The sequence below is a fragment of the Tyto alba genome, unplaced genomic scaffold (assembly GCF_018691265.1).
Source record: "Tyto alba isolate M040663 unplaced genomic scaffold, T.alba_DEE_v4.0 Super-Scaffold_1, whole genome shotgun sequence".
NCBI classification, from domain to species: Eukaryota; Metazoa; Chordata; class Aves; order Strigiformes; family Tytonidae; genus Tyto; species Tyto alba.
The window spans coordinates 37,021,779-37,038,327 of NW_024881261.1; the positions used below are offsets into that span (position 1 = coordinate 37,021,779).

Below are 16,549 nucleotides of genomic sequence, written 5' to 3' on the forward strand. Positions count from 1 at the left end.
GCCAGCACCTGTTCCCAGCACCCTGCTGTATTTCAGTGCCTTAAATCTGGAGCGTGGACTGGGCTGATAGAGAGCAGCTGAGGAGGGAATAGAGGAGGGGGGAGCTGAAGTGAGACAGGCAGAGTCCCCTTTGCCTTCCCATGGTGGGGCTGCTGTAAGATGCAACGGTCGGGAAGTCTCTGAAGCTGGGCTGAGAGGTCAGGGCAGGGGGAAATCTGGAAATATATATACTCCAGTGTCTGCCAATCTTCTTGTCTTCATTGGATCCAAATCCCTTCCCAAATCTAAGAGCTACGAGACCGTTTACAGGATGGGTGAATAGCACTAGAGTATGGAGGATAGGGAAGCTCGGCCCATTCCCTTGCATGGGCCACAGGGTGAGCCAGGATCCGCTTACAAAATAAGGAAAAGAGGGGGCACCTTTCCTGCCTGGCCTCGGGCGGCGAGCCGGCGGCTCTCTTGAGGAGAAAGGCTGTTACTCTTCACATGACTGAGCTTCCCGTGAGCCTGGCCCGCGTGTTGGAAATTTTCTTTTAAATAGAGCTCATGGCAGAAGGGATGAAATTTGCAGCTTAAGACTTTCATTTATCATTCTAAATAAAGCAAACATCCCTGTATCTGCATGTTTTACTAAAGGCAGCCAGGATAAACAGCACACTTGGTAGGAACACACGCAGGGGACAGATTTCATGCATTCTCCTGCACACACAAGCGCGTGAGAGCAGACTTAGTTTCACCCCGCAGCAGCGTATAGGGCTGTAGAGAGGATGAACGCAGCAGGGACCCAACCACACACCCATCGATTTATAATTGAGAAACAACCATGTTTGATTTCTAGCTTCCCGTGGATCCACCAAGGAGAGTTTTTCAAACTTAATTTGGGTTGCTAGCAGTTGGATGTCATGATATTTTATCTGGGGGGGGGGGGGGGGGAATGGGAGGGGAGCCCATCAGACTAACAGCTTGGCGTGGGTGCCAGGGTGCCTTAGCGCTTCGCTGGATTCATCAATTATAGATCAGCAGTCTGGTATTCAAACGTGGCGCTTCCAACCCACTGTCTCCTCAGCGCCGCTTGGTCCCAAGTCCAGGTCCTTTGGGCCAGATGACATTGCTGAGGCATGAGCCACAGCCACCAAGTGGCTACTGAGGAGCCTGGGGAGGAACCGGCTGAAACGGCTTCGTTTCAGAGAGCTTAAAATGGCAGGTGGCTCTGCACGCACTAGCTTGTTAAATCTTACAAAAACAGGCTCTGCCTGGCGTACATAGGCCTGTTTTGGGCGGGCTCCAGAAATGCCATGATGATCGTGTTATTTTCTTTTGGTTTTGTGGCGTTTCTACTTTTGGTCCTCGGCAAAACAGAGGGAGTGTTGTCCGACAAATATAGCATAGGGGAAAAAAATAGGCGGAGGTAAGACACTGTGGGTCTGCCTGGAAGCGCCAGCGTGGTCACGGGAGGCTTTGCTTCACATATGACTCTCAAGTGCTTTGGAAAGCCTCCTGAGAAGCTCAAGAGATGTTGGTCCTTGGCATGTAAATTATACTTGACTGACTCAATGAAGAAAAAGATCCCTTTGGACTGCTCAGTCATCCGTAGATCCCCTTTAAAGAGAGCTATGACAAGGTGGCCTTGGACGTCTTTGCAAACAGTAGGGTGCTGGCTCCTGCTGCCCAGGCAGCCCGGCCGTCCTCAGCAGGGCTCTCCCTCACTCTTGGAAACCCTCTCCTGGCACTAACCTGGGACTTGCTTCTAGCTCTTCTGCTTCAGCCCGGCTAACCTGCCTTGGGCCCTTGGGGCGGTGGTGTGAAGGGTTTGCTCTGCCTGCTGATAACCCCTTGTTTTAACAAACCGCAGGGTGAACAAGGACAAGCGGGAATCCAAGGTCCCCCGGGGCCCCCTGGCCCACCAGGGCCCACTGGACCTGCTGGACCCGAAGGAACCCCAGGACAACCCGGGCCAGTTGGGCCGCCTGTAAGTCCGATTACAAAAAACCCTGCTGCTTCCTCTTTCCCTAGGGCACAGACCATCTCCTCTGGCCTTTGTTGCCTCTTTGGAAGCCAAGATAGCCACGGACAGGAGATTTGCAGGGGACGCGGGTGTGTGGGGAGGAAGGAGTTCCCCGGAAGGAGGGGGAATGGGAGGGAAGGCAGAGGTGTGCTCCCTGCGCTGTTGCTATCTGGACACGCACGTGTGAGTGGGTGACACTGAGGTCCATTTCCTCCTCCTCGGCATCTGCAGACGGCCACGGGGAGGAAGTAGCACACGGGGTGTAATTGTCCTGCTCACAGCAGATACCTGACTGATAAGAATCCCTGCGACTTCTTTCAAGTCCTGCCCCCATCCTGTTCTCAGGCTTGTAGCAAGCAGCCAAGGAGGGCAAAATCAGAAGAATCATTTAAAACAATACCATTGCTAAATGCCAGGGGACAGGGTAGAAAATCCTGCTGATGTGCCTCTCTCTTTTGTGACAGGGCAGAGCGGGAGAGCCTGGGAAGCCTGGCAGAGATGGAAAGGTGGGTACCAGAAACCAGCTCCGTTCCTGGGAGCTACGGGGAGAAATGTGGCACGCTGGCCCTGCAGCGACTGCAGTGTGAGAGGAGGTTCCATCTCCAAGAGTTTTCAAGGCCAGCTAGCAGGACAAGCAAGTCTTGTCCCCGGAGGCAAAGCGCCTCTCCGCACATGCTAGAGGGGTTGGGTGTCCTGCCAGCATCCGCATTTCACTTTGAGCTCTGAGGAGCCAAAGGGTGCAATGACTAAACATTTGAATTGCCATAAGCAGACAACCCCGGGTGTGGTGTAGGCATCAGAGCACATCTAGAGTAGCTAGTCCTTTCTCTCTGCTCACACCAGGAAGGCAGCTCCTGCCTGGATATTTTATTTATTTACGTTTACATACACACATATCTGGTAGGCTTCATGGTTCATATCAGGTGAATGGGCTGGTTATTTCTCATTTAAAAACACAAGTGGTTTGTTTGTTAATACATTCTCTCTGTTTAGCTTGTCAGAGGAAGCTGCAAATGCCTGATTTACTCCAGAGCTGCACAGTGGGCTGGGAACAAGTTTCCCAAGCAAAGACAGAGAAACAGAAAACATTCTGGAGCACAATGCATAAGGCAAAGCAGCTTTTTGGCCTTCAGATTCAGCGAGACCAGGCCTGAGGGGACAGAGCACTACAGGCATGAATTTATTTGGGTGTACAGGTTAAGATAATATTCATTTACATGAAGAATAGATTGGAGACATTTGAGCTCACCGGTGCAAATCATCTCTGCAAAGGGGCATTTCAAACCAAAGCAGTCGGCATCTCCCATCACCCTGCAGTCCGTGTAATGTTGTCTACATTAATGTTTTGATTTTATCTACAGGGCTTACCTGGGCCTCCTGGACCAAAGGTGAGACATCTCGCCTCGCTTAGAGGTAGCAAGGCAATAAACAGAGGCGGACGGTCCTGGCAAGGGGAGATGTGTACCTTTTGATGGGTAGAAGAAGGGGAAAGGAGGTTACATCAAATGGCTGAGAAAGATTTCTAACCCAGCTCAGTATTGCCTCCGGGGCCTGGCCCGTGTGCTGACTCATGGGTTTTGTCCAGGCAACACGTCTAAGTTGCATCTTGACTGAGCAAGGCACGCCTCATCAGCCCCTCTTGCAAAATTCTTTGCCACACACAGCTTTATTGGCTTCTTCCATTCTCAAAGCGTTTACCAGCGCTTCAGGAACTGATTTTGCAATGCTATTGTTAACTCCACCACAGTTTCCCATTTATTCACTTGCCAAAGCGCGAGTGGGGGGGGGTGGTGGTGGTTGTTTTTCAGCGGCAACCACCCACCCCCATTTGATTTTATTGGAGATATGCAGCCGGGGTGAGGAGCTGGGAACCGCAGAGCTGGGGCACGGAGCCGCCATGAGCTCTCCAGCTGCCGGGCCCTTGTTGTGCCTTTCCTGCTACGGCTCAGGCCAGTGCAGGGAGCAGTGACCCACGCGTCCGAAGGGTCAGGAACAACGTGGAGTCACTCTGAGCAAAAGGTGGATTTTCCTCACGGAATGCCCTTCCACCCCAGCACCACCCCAGGGAAAAGGGCAGGGATTTCTCCTTCTCAGGCCAAGCCTCATTTTCTTTTGTCTTTCTGCCTTTTTCAGGGAGACGCTGGGATTCAGGGATACCCTGGCAGAAAGGTAAGAAGGAAGGGGAGCTCCGATATTGTTAAATGAATTAAGCTGCACTCATGCCTTGCGGGATCACCACTGCATGTCTGTGGACTCCTCTGGAGCCCTCTGCTGAGCTCTGCTCCCGCTGGATGTGGGGCTGTGCCAGGCCCACAGATCCCCTGCCGTCACCCACGTCAGCGGAGGCTGGACCCAGAGATCTCTTTCACTCTCCAGTAGCTGTGGTACAGACGCCTCCCCGTCTGCGTGCACCTCTGCACCCTCGTCCAGGCTGCAATATACCTCTTGTGCATCCAGACCTGAGCAGGAGGCTGGGAAGGGCCGAATTCCTGGCTGTGTATTGCTCTTTGGAATACAGCAGGAAAGAGTCAATCCTGCCCCAGGTTAAAAAGCAGAAGTTGGCAATGCCCGAATGCCTTCAGCAGCAGCTGATTAACAGCAGGGTTGTCCAGTCCAGAGGGTGTAATGAAGAGACAAGCAGGAGAGACAGGGGAAAGACACAAAAGAAGATCAAAGGGGAGAGAGGGAATGAAGAGATGTCTGCTGAAGAGATGTCAGCTGGAGAAGGGGATGGCGAATCTTCCGGGCAGGCAGGAGTCCTGCGTCCCGTGTTATCTCCACGTTACTTTATGGGTGCCCTGCGAGCAAAATGACAAGACCTGAGAGCTTTTTAATTAGTTCTGTATAAACTGAGAAGTTTTTGTTATGTCAGGAAGTGGAAATTATAGCCCCCGCGGACCACAGCCCACTCCTGCAGACAGACACAATTTATTGCCGCTTCTTCCAGTGAACCGTCGGTTTTTCCATTAAGGGCCCATTCTGTTTGAGTGCGCTGGGCGGGCGGCTCAGCACGCGGGAGCGGTGCGGGGGTCCCTGCAGTGACCTCGCAGTGAGGGCCCCTCCTACGAGCTCCTCTTACATGAAACAACTCGTCTGGCTAATTTACTTACCAAGCCAAGAGCCTGCACTGATCTTGGAGGAACGAGCCCGAGGTTGTGACCTTTCTCTGGGAAAGGTGGAAGGGTTGGATGAAAGTGGGGGATAAAATCCTCCCTGGTGTGTGGGTCAGGGGAAAGGGAGAAGAGGGCAAAGAGTATAGCAAAGATGTGAGCTCTGATATGATACAGGATGGTGGGACCATGCCCTTCAAGCCATACGTTTTGCACCCTGAATCAATCTTGATGCAGAATGGTGCTCCTCTCCCAGGGGAGACCCAGATGGTAGGTTGGTGTGTGGTGGGCACCTCTGTGCGGGATGTCCCTCTACATCTTTGCCAACCTTTCAGGCAACCCCACAGGCTCCTTTTCATGGCCGCTCACTGTGTTTGCTTCTTCCTCCTTTTTCTTTCTTCTCTTCCTCAGGGTGAGGTGGGCGAGTCAGGCCTGCCCGGGACGCATGGCCTCCCTGGAGCTACTGGCCCCAAGGTAACTCGGAGTCAGTGGGGCCATCTCCCAGGGGCAGATAAGTGACACACAAGCCTAGAGACTTGCTAAAGGAATACGGAAGGTCAGGGACTGGAGGCAGTTCTCCAGAGCCTGGTTTTTAAGCCGTGTAAACAGAAAAACTCGCTCGTCTGTAAAGGGCCTGGGCAATTTTTGGCCAGAGCGATTCACCGCTGTCCTGAGCCGGGGCCGGGCTCAGCCCTGCGCAGCCCTCCATGAAAGAACAGAACTGGCCCGGCCTTTAGAGGCTTTTGCATTAAGGCTGGGGGGGATGAGGATACTCTGGTCCATGAAACGGTTTGATGGTTTGTCTGGACCCAAACCACGTAGGAAAGCATTAGCACGGGTGACCCCCAGCATCCAGTCCAGCGACGTAAACTGCCTTGCGTTCCCAGGGAGGGGTGGGCTGCAGCCAGCTCAGGCTGCTACCATGTTATTATCAGGAGCCAGACCCCTCTGGAGGCCTGGGCTTGCATTTATCGCACGCTCCCTCTTTCAGCTACTTTTCACTTTGGCCCTCGCTGTTAGGATTGTACTGCTTGCTCGCTTTCTCTTTTATGTTCACTGCCCTTCTCTCTGTTTCCTCCCTCTCCCCCTCCCTCTCTCTCCTTTGCTGGGCAGGGTGAAAAAGGGGACGCTGGCATAAAGGTAGGCACGAGAAATACGGGTTTCTGACACGGTAGATCATCTGTGAGATACTGCTCCTTGGGCTGATGGGTTGTAAGAGGAAGTTGGGTCTGAGGCAGCTCTGTGGGGTATTTAATGGCGTACACATCTGTGCTCTGATTAACCACAGACAGACACTGCAAGCTCAGGCAATAAAAGCAGCCTTTATCCGTTTGGTGGAATTCGATTCTTACCAAAGGCATTTCTCTGACTATGAAGCTTGCTAATGATTTGTTACAGCTCTCCATTTGATGGGCTAGGTTGGGGTTTCCTCATAAAATCTGGTTAGCTGACGCATCAAATCCACTCAAACTCTGCAACTCAGGCTGAGGTTTGGCAGCAGGCTTTTCTGTCTGTTCCTGGACACTTTTTACAGGCTCATACGGTCTATGCCCAGATGTTATCTATTTGACTGAAATTTACTGTACCCATATATTTAAAGTATATTACTCAATGTAGACTGTGCTCAAAACATTACAACATTGGCAAGTGTTCCTGACAGTCAGAGCACACTGTGTCATGCCATACATCTTAAACATCATGAGAAAAGAGTGGGCCTGTAATATTTTGAAAGGCATTAGCAGTGACACATACATTTCAAGTATTTAGTATGTGGCATCCACCTCATCTATCGTGCAGCGTATACACTTTCTGTATTTTTTCCATCTGGGTGGATTACTGTTTGAAGGGAGAAAAGGCCCCTTCAGAACTTAACGTGGATGTGTTACACTGACTTTAAAGGAAGGTTCTTTGGGAATGCGGGCTCTGGGTTAATAGATTAATAGAAGAGCAGTGATTGTCTTCCTACAAGAAAACAATACCTCCTCAGGAATACTGTGGTGCATTTAAAGTCCAAAGGTTCCCCTGTGTCCATCTTCACATCGGTGTAATTCCATCAGGCACAAAGGCATCGCTTCTGATTTGTGCCAGTGTAAACGAAAGCGGAATTGCACCCAGAACTGATGTGTTTTGGGGGGCTAGGAGTTTGTTTGCTGCTCTCCCGGCAGCCAGGTGCCCTCCCACTAAGCTGAACTGGAGGGCTGAAGTTATAGCGTGGCCTGGGAGGGAGAAAAGGCTGGAAGGAGAAACTGTGCTCCACCCCTGCTTCTGCTCCCGTGTTGCACTGCTAGCAGACACACCTGCTCTGCTCGCACCCACGTGCAAGGACTGATCAGCCCTTCACCTGGGCTCTGGCAAAGGGGAAGTCTCCAAGTCTTCCAGCGATGCCTCAGGGTCATCCACAGGCGAGAGCCTTCTCTCTTCTATGTTAGAGAGCAATGACTGGGGGCGACCCTGGAGACATGCTCTCGCTACTTGGGCCCTTATTCATCTCACTTCACAGAGTGGAGATGAAACTCGCCGTGCTTTTTGTGGTACTAAATTGCAGCTCCAAAGGGGCACCTCCCCGGTCCCAAAGCGGCCTCTTCTTTCACTCACAGACTTCCATTTGTTATTGTCAGGATCACTTTTTTCTCGATTTCCTTTCTTCTTTGCTCAGAGGGATTGAAAGGGAAGTGCAGAGGTACCCTTAAATCAGCAGCCAGACATCACTCAGGAGCAGCTCCTCAATGTCCGGCAGCACATGCCTTTGTTGTCTTTGGAAATTGCTTCTTTCTGTCATCCTCCCACCTAGGAGGATTCTTTGGGATTCTGGAAGGCTTTTAAGGCTCCTGCCTTTGGATCCAGTTACCTGGGCTAGATTCTACCTTCTGTTTGTTTTGAGGAGCCCCGGACAAACACTATGATTTTTTATGAGTTTAGCCATAGTGACCAATTTTGCATAGCATATCGCTGCTTTTGCTGGCAGTGAAGAACATTTCAGGCCCGAAAACACCTGCTGGTTTCCCACAGACTCCTTGTTCGTGTAATAACCGCTCCCCACCCAGTGGCAGATGCAGCACAACACAGACTCTTTCTTAGCTATTTTCTTCTGTAGCCACCATTTGTACGTTGATCATACTGAGGCCTCTGCCCGTGTCCCATGAAGGTCATTAGACAACCAGTGAATGTGATCACCTGGGTCGTCTGAATAAGCATTTGACTCACTGCCCCCCAGCCTAGCCATCACATTCAGCTTTACTGACATTTTCTTTCTTTTTTTTTTTTTTTTGAAAGGTCCTTACGATGAGGCTTTTTCTCATGCTCTGCGGAAAGAGCAATAAAGAAACTGCCCACAGCCTTGCTCAATAAGCCCCTCATCATCTGTCTTTCACAGCGAGGACCAGAAAAGGAAGGGTCTCTGTTTTAATTGGCAGATGGTGGCCAGTACTGCTAACGAGCAGGGGGCATGCTCTGTCATGATTGGCACCCAGGGGGTATGAAGCTGTTTACACCGGCTGTGGGACAAGAGTATCAGAGTCTCCTCTGTGTTATAGGGGAGATGTGTAGCCTAACTCTTCCAGGGAGAAAGGGGAGTCGTGTCCTAAACGGAGCTCAGGGGAGCTGGGGGATGCCGCTGACCACCTTTCTGGAGCCCGCTGGGGATCTGTGCTGGGCATTTGGCCTTTCCTATCTGCCTTTGGTGAGCTTTCCCAGCTTCTGCCTTGGCTGTACCATTCTGGTGCTCGTTTCAGTGGGTGGCAGCTGCCTGGCTATGGCACCCTGTGCGGTCCCAAGGGCACCGGGGCACCGCAGAGGGATCAGCCCGGAGGGTACAATAGCTTTCAAAGACATAAGAGTTTAAAGATGTTCTGCAGAGTTGCTTAGCTTTCAAATGCATCACAGTTTAAAGATGTTCTGCAGAGTTGCTTTTCCTGCTTATTCTCTAGCTCTGGGGTTTCTTTCTGCTCCTTAATGGTGCAGTGTCACGTTTGTTGCTCCTGCTCTCTAATTAGCTCTAGTGCCTGGGTGATCCTGCCCGTGCTAGCGGGGTGTGTGCAAGCGAGCTGGGGCCATCATCAGAAAAGGCAGGGTGGGGTGGTCACTCTCTAACTTGCACCCCTGCAAGGGGCTACCTTGCTCCCCCTCACTGAGCTGGCTTTGATTTTGCAGGGCTAAATTATTAAACAGCTCTTCAGGCAGGCAGTTTCTTCCAGGAAAGTCCCTGGGATGGGGAATTACTTTCACATGGGGACAGCCTCTGAAAGCACTGTGGGTGCCTTCCAGCAGAAAGCATTGGTCTTCTCTGGTCTCATTAAAAACAAAAAAAAAAAAAAAAAAAAAAAAAAAAGAAAGAAAAAAAAAAAAAAACAAACAGAAAGTACAATTGGGAAGGAAGGAGAGAGAGTGGTCCCCACTTCTCCAGTATAAAGCATTCATAATTATTGTTGGGTTTTTTTCTATACAGAAAATACCATAGTTAAGTACACTGCATCGGGTAGGAGGGGCTCACACTGCCCAGACCATGTATATTATGGTATTAGACACTATTTTACAAAATATAGTTCACAGGATGCCACAATTACAGAAAGTGCTTTTAAAAAAAAGCCTGTACGTATATCCCTGCTGAACAGTCCTTCCAAGCAAGGACTAAACAGCCAGAACAAAATAAGAGCAGCCTGCAGATTGTCTGAAGATGTTTTATATTCCAATTACCACCAGATAAAATTCTGGCTAACGATAGAAGGCAGCCCTTGGATTCTCTGTTTCTCCAGATAAGCGTTCATCCTACAGCCACTGCAGACTGAGTGATGCCCTGTGCCCCGCGGAACGCCGTGGCACGGGCTGTGGTAGCAGGGTGCAGCTCCTGACTTTGTTCCCAGCGCGTTCCCGCAGGGCCAGTCCTGCCGTACGCAACGGGGGGCAGTCGGCTTGCTGAGGGTCGGGGGGGGGGGAACGGGGTTGTGCCCCACCTCGCCCGGGAGGCTTCCTCATCCCCCCCACCCGTGCCCCTGGGCGCTGCTCGCACAGCCCCGGGAGGACTCACCTCGTGTCTCTTGCTGTCTTTCTCTGTGTTTCTTGCTCTGCTTCCAGGGGGAGAGAGGCATGCCAGGGCTGCCAGGAAGACATGGCACTAAGGTACCTTGTAAACAGTGGAGTGACGCTTGTCTGCCTGATCTCACCCGTACCGCTCGACTGTCCCTGATGCGCAAGCATCGCCTGGATTTGTGTGTGTGTGTCTGTTGGTCAGTGACTATCCTCAGCTGAAATCTTTCTGCTTTTAAGTTGCAAAATATAGGGCCTAATTTATGAAGGAGGTGGTGGGGGGAAAAGCGTTTTACAAAGCAAATGGCATGCCCAGTCCGATGCTGTCTTGCAACATCAGGATCTTCATGCTTTATGCTGGCGGGAGCGGCCAGTTGCTGATGTTTCTAGGGAACTGGCCTTTTGTAAATTGGGGGTCCCAAGCGACCGCTGCAACCCCCAGCAGTGTGTGTTAGCCCCCTGCGGGCAGCGGGGTCATACAAGTGGGAACCCAGACCACTGCAGCGAAGAATCAGGGTCAGTGTGTGAGCAAGCCTGCATGCGTGTGCATTGCAGTTTTAGGATGAATACTAGAAAATAACACCATCTGCATTCACTGCCACTTAAAGGCCAAAGGGTGAGGAGCAGGCATCCCAAACGCACTGTGAAAGACTAACCCTAGCCACTTGCTGCACGCAATCCCTTTCATGACTCTAGTCCATATTCACTAAAATCTACTGACCCCTGAGACGATCTGGAATGCTTTTTTTTCCCCCCGTTTATTGCATAGAATCCCTGATCTCCATCTTCTGTCCTTGTGTTTTTTAGCTTTGTCCCTGATTTCTGTTTCAGAAAGCTGAGAGGTATGATCCTGCTGCTCTCTGGCTCCCCACTCCCCCTTGTTTGAACTTTTCCAAGCAATTTTCACTTTGAACTTGGCTCCCAGTCCTCCTCTCTGCCTCACGTGCTACATCCCAACCCCTCTAATTTCTCACCTTCTAACACTACTTCACCTCCTCCCCTCTCCTTAGACCTTTGTTATCCCTCATATTTGCTTTTGTAACCGGACCTTTTCACCAGGACCTAACTCGTACTAATACAGGGCATACAGAGACTTCAGAGCAAAGGGTTGATAGGGAAGAGCTGCTTTTTGCATCAGTGCTGTTGAGGGAAATGTGTCTGTCCCTGTGGGAGCAGCTGCCTCCTGGGGTTTCGAAGCATCTATCTCGGATTTCAGGGCAGGCTGGACTCTGCGGTCTCATGGTGGTGGCTTGCTCTGTGCTGCAGAATGACGCCTGAATCGTGGTGCTTGGAAGTCGTTTTTTTTTTTTTTTTCCCCTAAGGTGGCTGGCTTCAGAGCTCTCCTGAAAACATTCTCCTGCAGGGTTTGTCTTCTGTGATAAAAACAGAATGAGGGTAAATAGCAAGACCAAGGCTCAGGGGTATGAGCTGCCCTTTTTCAGGATGCCTGAGCTGACGTATTTGGGATCAAGCGCCGAACTGGGTGTTTGGTCCTCAGTCTGTCGTTGCATTCCTCAGTTATCTGACACTGCTTGTTGGCCTTTGCTTCACTTGCAGGACTAAAACTGTGTGCGTGTGTGTGTGTGTGTGTAAATCTGGGTGTCTTGACTGGGTTGTGCTTATGATGTCTCCCTTTGGAGGAGCTTTCTGGAAAGCAGAGCCACTTCCGTAGGTGAACGACCTGCAGAGGGAAGGAGGATGAGCGCTGTGTGGTGTTACAGCATCACTTCTGAGTTTTGGAAAGGAAAAGATGTGCATTTTGCCTTTTCAGTTCTATGTGGCTGATACTGTTTTGTTTTTAAAAGTTGGTGCCCGATTCATTTCAAACGTGTTTCTCTCTTCCCTCTCTCTACCAGGGCTCTCCTGGGATGGCCACCGCAGGGATGAAGGTGAGTTTTAGACCAGACTGCCATGGCTTAAGTAGGGTGCGCTTAAGAGCAAGGGCTGGAGTTAGGAGAGCCCAAGGCCCAGGCAGGTGGTCGGACAGCTCCCACTAAAGGGGAATATCAGAACTGCTGCTGCTTTTGACAGAGATACTGGAGCCGTCTCCAGCAGCACCCCTGCCCCTCCGCACCCCTCTGGGCAGAGAGGTTGGTGAACAAGTGATGCACCACAGCAGTGTGGGGATGGCGACAGAGCAAAGGGCCAGACGGAGATTTAGGGGGCTAGAAGTTACTCTGGGGATCCAAGATGCTCAGTGAGACGACGAGCTGTTGTCCTGATTCCCTCCAGCTGCTGGGGAAAAAGAAATAAAGCAGCTCTCTCCAGGGCTGGTGGGGAGGGTTTTCCTCCATGATGCTGTATTGATCCTCTACCAACACGATGTCCCCCTCCCCAACCCCAGCTGCAACCGCAGCCTGTGCACACGGAGCTCCGAGTAGGCAAATTCCAGAATGCCAGCAGATGAGTCTTGTTTCATTATGCTCTCTTGGATCTGGTAAACCTTCTCTTGAAGTGCTGCAAGGTGGTTGCTCAGTTTTATAAAAGCTGCTTCTCTGAGGCTTGCTGGTTCCTTACAGCAGCCTGGGAACTGGCTAATGAAGATAAAACAAGCTCCAGGCACAAATACTAACATGCATTTAAAGCATCCTCATGCCCTTATTTACAAGCCCAAGGCCTCCACAGGTGAATGCTCTTTCCTCCCCTCTGATAGCTTTAGGAGTATTTGTCCTTTCTCCTCCTGGTTTTTTACTTTATTTTCCTGTCTCTTCCTCACCAGGGCGAGCCCGGGACTCCAGGAGAAAAGGTACTCTCAGAAGGCTTTGCTCTGAGCCTGCACTTCTGGTGTGTTTGTGTATTTCTTTTCCCCTCCCAGAGCAGCTGAGAGGGAGTTGAGGAATGGCTCTGTATTTCCCAGTGCCCAAATCCAGGCCCTAATGGCACCTGCCAATGTGAGCAAAATGGTAGTAGCACACAGCGATGCCAAGTGAGAGAGGGACCACACTGCAAACAGATTCCCTCCCTCTTGCTCCTGTCTCTGTTGATGGGAATATCCTCCGGCTGCCTTCCTCCTTTCCTCCCTACTCCACAAAATATGCACAGCAGACTTCGCTTAGCACGTTCCTTCTCCCCCTTCCCTTGTCCCTTCTGCCTCCGAGTACTTCTGTGTCCACCAGAAGCCTTCCCCTGTTACTGCAGGGGGCTGTTCTGCCCCGCACAGTCTCCCCTGTCTCAGTGTAGCGTGACCTGGTCTGAGTTCCCGTGGCAGGCACGGTACAAAAATACCCCATCACTCTCCATCACTGAGCAGCTGGTTTGGTTTCTGAACAGCTGGCTCCTCTTCTTTGAGGCTCGCCGGGTTATGTTACAGCATGTAACAGACACATTCTCTGTCTCTTTTCTTCCCCACGAAGGGAGATCCTGGAGTCCCAGGGAGGATGGGCCCCCCAGGTTTGCCAGGGAAGAGGGGGCAGCGGGTAGGACATTGCGTGTTTGGGCTTGGTGTCCTGGCAGTGCTGTGCTGTGTTCCCTGCGAGCGGGAGCTAGCGGGAGCCTGCTTTGTGTTGCATTGCCGTGCTTGCGGGGGATTATGTGTCCTTTTCTGGCTCTTGCCCCCTTGGTGAAGTGTGTTTGCGTGTTCCTGCTTGCAGGAGGTGGGGGGGCTTGTGGCAGGCAGGGCAGCATGAGATGCCTGGGATGTAGTCTTGTCCTGGGAACAGTTAAGGACAGTGCTGCATCTTTTGACTCTAGAAATAACACCCTAAGCAGGGATTCAGTAATCTGACCTCCCTCCTCAAGAAATCTGCTTCTTAGCACCATTGTTCAGTCAGCACAGGATATTTTCACTAGCCCTTATTGAAAACTAGTCCTTAGATGAAAAGGCAGAATCAGGGATTCACAGAGGCCTGGGACAGGATTAGAGATTATATCCTGACAAAAACCCCAAAGGCCAAACCTTTCCTTTGGGTTTGAGGTCCTGCAGATGTTTTCTTTCTTTCCAGGGAGAGAAGCATTAATTTACGGCAGCAATGTGCATGCTCTGGCAGGGGAGGAGAGCTGGGTGGGAGCCTTACAGGTGGCTGGAGGCCAAATTACCTTAGAGAAAGGGGTCACTGCACTCTAGAATTGCCAAAAAAAAAAAAAAAAAAAAAAAAAAATTGCTGCTAGTTAATTATTTTCCATGGAGCCACCATTGCACGTCTGTTCTTGGAGCACTGATGCAAGCCCTTGCATGTCAGATGTGTGCCCTGGAGCTCTGACCAGGCTGGTGTGCAGCACCAGCCTCTGCAGGCAACAGCATGGCATCAAAAGGAACTCTTTGCTAGCCTTGCGGGTCCGGTGCGCTGCTGTTGCGGAGAGAGCCAGGCACCTGCTGCAGCAAAGATGTTTTGAATTGTTCCTTGTATTCTATACAAGCTGTTGAGCCTTGGAGGTGTGGGCATTGCAGGTAAGAACACAGCTTTTTCTGACGCTGCATTTGAAACATCTCTTCATGGTGATGGGAGCTTCTGATATCACCCTCTGTCCTGGCAAAACGCAGACTCCTGAACAGAACACCGTAGCTGGAAACCATGGGTTTAGCAGCTGGATGGAATGGGCTAAATAGAACTTAACTTCAAGATAAAGACCACTAATTGAGCTCCAGTAGTCAAAAGATAACCCAGATGTCATGGAGAACTAAGCAAATTCACTTCACCAAGTGAACGTTGGATGCCTTTCGTTGCTCACTGCCCTGTGGCATCCTCCATCCTCCGTGGTGCCTCACACAGCTCAGCCTGCAGGCCTTGCTCTCCGGGCATTGTTTTATGCCATGGTCTTCTGTCTTTGCCGTTTTTGCCACTCCTGTTTTCACGACCAGTATGTGTCACAGAGCTTGGCTGCTAACTGACACTGCTTTTTTTTTTAAGAGCATGATGAGACTGGGATTTGGAGTTAGGGAACAAGAGCAGGAAATGCCCTTTGGGAGAGGCACGGGAATGTTGGTTGCAAGATCTTTGCCAAAGCAAAGTAATTCACAGTGTAATGAGGAGGTGTGAAAACTGGGATGGACTCAAGCAGTGGACAGTTTCTGTGAAAAGAGCTGAACTCTGTCGGGGCACAGAGAAAGTCCTGCACTCCAAATAAATTTGCCCTGGACAACAGCTTCTCTGGGTATATGGAATGGGGAGAGCCTGTGCTGAAGGACTGACAGGAAAAAGGGTTTAGCAGACCAGAGTGATAAGGAAGGTGCACAGAGGGGATCCTGGATCCCTTTCCCGTTCACCTTCCTTTGGAGAGAAATGGCAATGATGTGCAGAGATAGTCAAAAAGACAGGAGAAAACGTTCACCGGCCTGAGCAGGTACTGCTGGAGGATGCCTTGTCTATGCCTAAAGTCAAATCCCCTGGGGAAGAGAGAGGGTTTGAAACCACGAGCAGCTCATCCTTTGGCTGCTCCTCCAGGACACAGAGCCTGCAGAGTCAGCCCCCACCATGTCTGTTTTGCCAACAGGGTGAGAAGGGACGAGCTGGTGACCCTGGGCTTCCTGGACTCCCCGGTACAAAGGTTTGTATCTTCTCTGATTTTTTGGGAGAGGCAATCTCATCCACTTGCCTTCCTCCCTCCTGTGCACACCTTTCAAGTCAGGCTTTCGCAGGGTGCTTTTCCTTTGGGAACAGGGCCAGTGCACTGAATGGCAGTGGCCATTTCAGGAAAGGTTGAGAGTGTAATGGCAGCTCGGTGCAAGCAAAGCTTTGTGTCTGCTCTGTGCAAAGGATGTGACCTGCAGGGCTGACTATCTGGCTGATGACTACAGCTCCAGAGGGAGATGTACCAAAAAAAAGCCATCATCAGGTGGCTTTATCAGCTCAATTTCAACAAAAAAAAAAACAATTTCAACAAAAGAAAACAGTTGTGCATTCAAACTGTGACATTTCTGGGCTATCAAGAGGCCAGCTGGTGGACCTTGTCTTGGGCCCTGTCTCTCTAAACCAACAGTTTTGCAAGTGAAATGATGGAGATGGAGAGACTGAACTGTGACATGTGGCTTGTTCTTCCTTGCAAACAGGGAGAGAAGGGAAATGCTGAGAATGCGCTGGTGGGAGGTAAAGGAGAACCTGGCCCTCCAGGTCTGCCTGGGCCCCCTGGGCCAAAGGTGAGTGGTTTTTCCTCCAGCGAGTTGTGTGTTGTGAGGGATTGTGCCCAGCATGAGGTGTGTAGGAAGGGGCAAAAGTTGCATTCATCTGTGCCCACCTCTCATTACCTGCTGAAGGCATATCAGGTTCTGCAGCGTGTTTTAGTTTTGTTGTTTTCAATGCTGAAGGTGAGAGAATTTGTAAACTGTGTTTCTGGGAGGAAAATACCCTCCTTGTGTTTAAATAACTCCCCTCTAAGCTCTGTGAGAAACTGGTTGCTCAGAATCAACGACAGCCCCTAGTCCCTGTGGTATCCAAAGCAGGGCGGGCACGGGGAGGCAGGACAGAGGCCCTCCAAG

At 50.9% G+C, this 16,549-nt stretch overlaps 1 protein-coding gene across 4 annotated transcripts in view; it reads left to right on the forward strand.

Moving 5' to 3' along the window:
• COL13A1 (collagen type XIII alpha 1 chain) overlaps positions 1-16,549 on the forward strand; it is a 92,075-nt gene that overhangs the window by 50,285 nt on the left and 25,241 nt on the right. For all 4 annotated transcript variants that reach the window (XM_042790019.1, XM_042790032.1, XM_042790026.1 and 1 more), the window contains 12 exons: positions 1,853-1,969; positions 2,470-2,511; positions 3,367-3,393; positions 4,139-4,174; positions 5,527-5,589; positions 6,229-6,255; positions 10,186-10,230; positions 11,994-12,026; positions 12,857-12,883; positions 13,491-13,553; positions 15,568-15,621; positions 16,124-16,210. In XM_042790019.1, the coding sequence (XP_042645953.1) occupies positions 1,853-1,969; positions 2,470-2,511; positions 3,367-3,393; positions 4,139-4,174; positions 5,527-5,589; positions 6,229-6,255; positions 10,186-10,230; positions 11,994-12,026; positions 12,857-12,883; positions 13,491-13,553; positions 15,568-15,621; positions 16,124-16,210 (621 nt within the window). The remainder of the gene's footprint in view (positions 1-1,852; positions 1,970-2,469; positions 2,512-3,366; positions 3,394-4,138; positions 4,175-5,526; positions 5,590-6,228; positions 6,256-10,185; positions 10,231-11,993; positions 12,027-12,856; positions 12,884-13,490; positions 13,554-15,567; positions 15,622-16,123; positions 16,211-16,549) is intronic.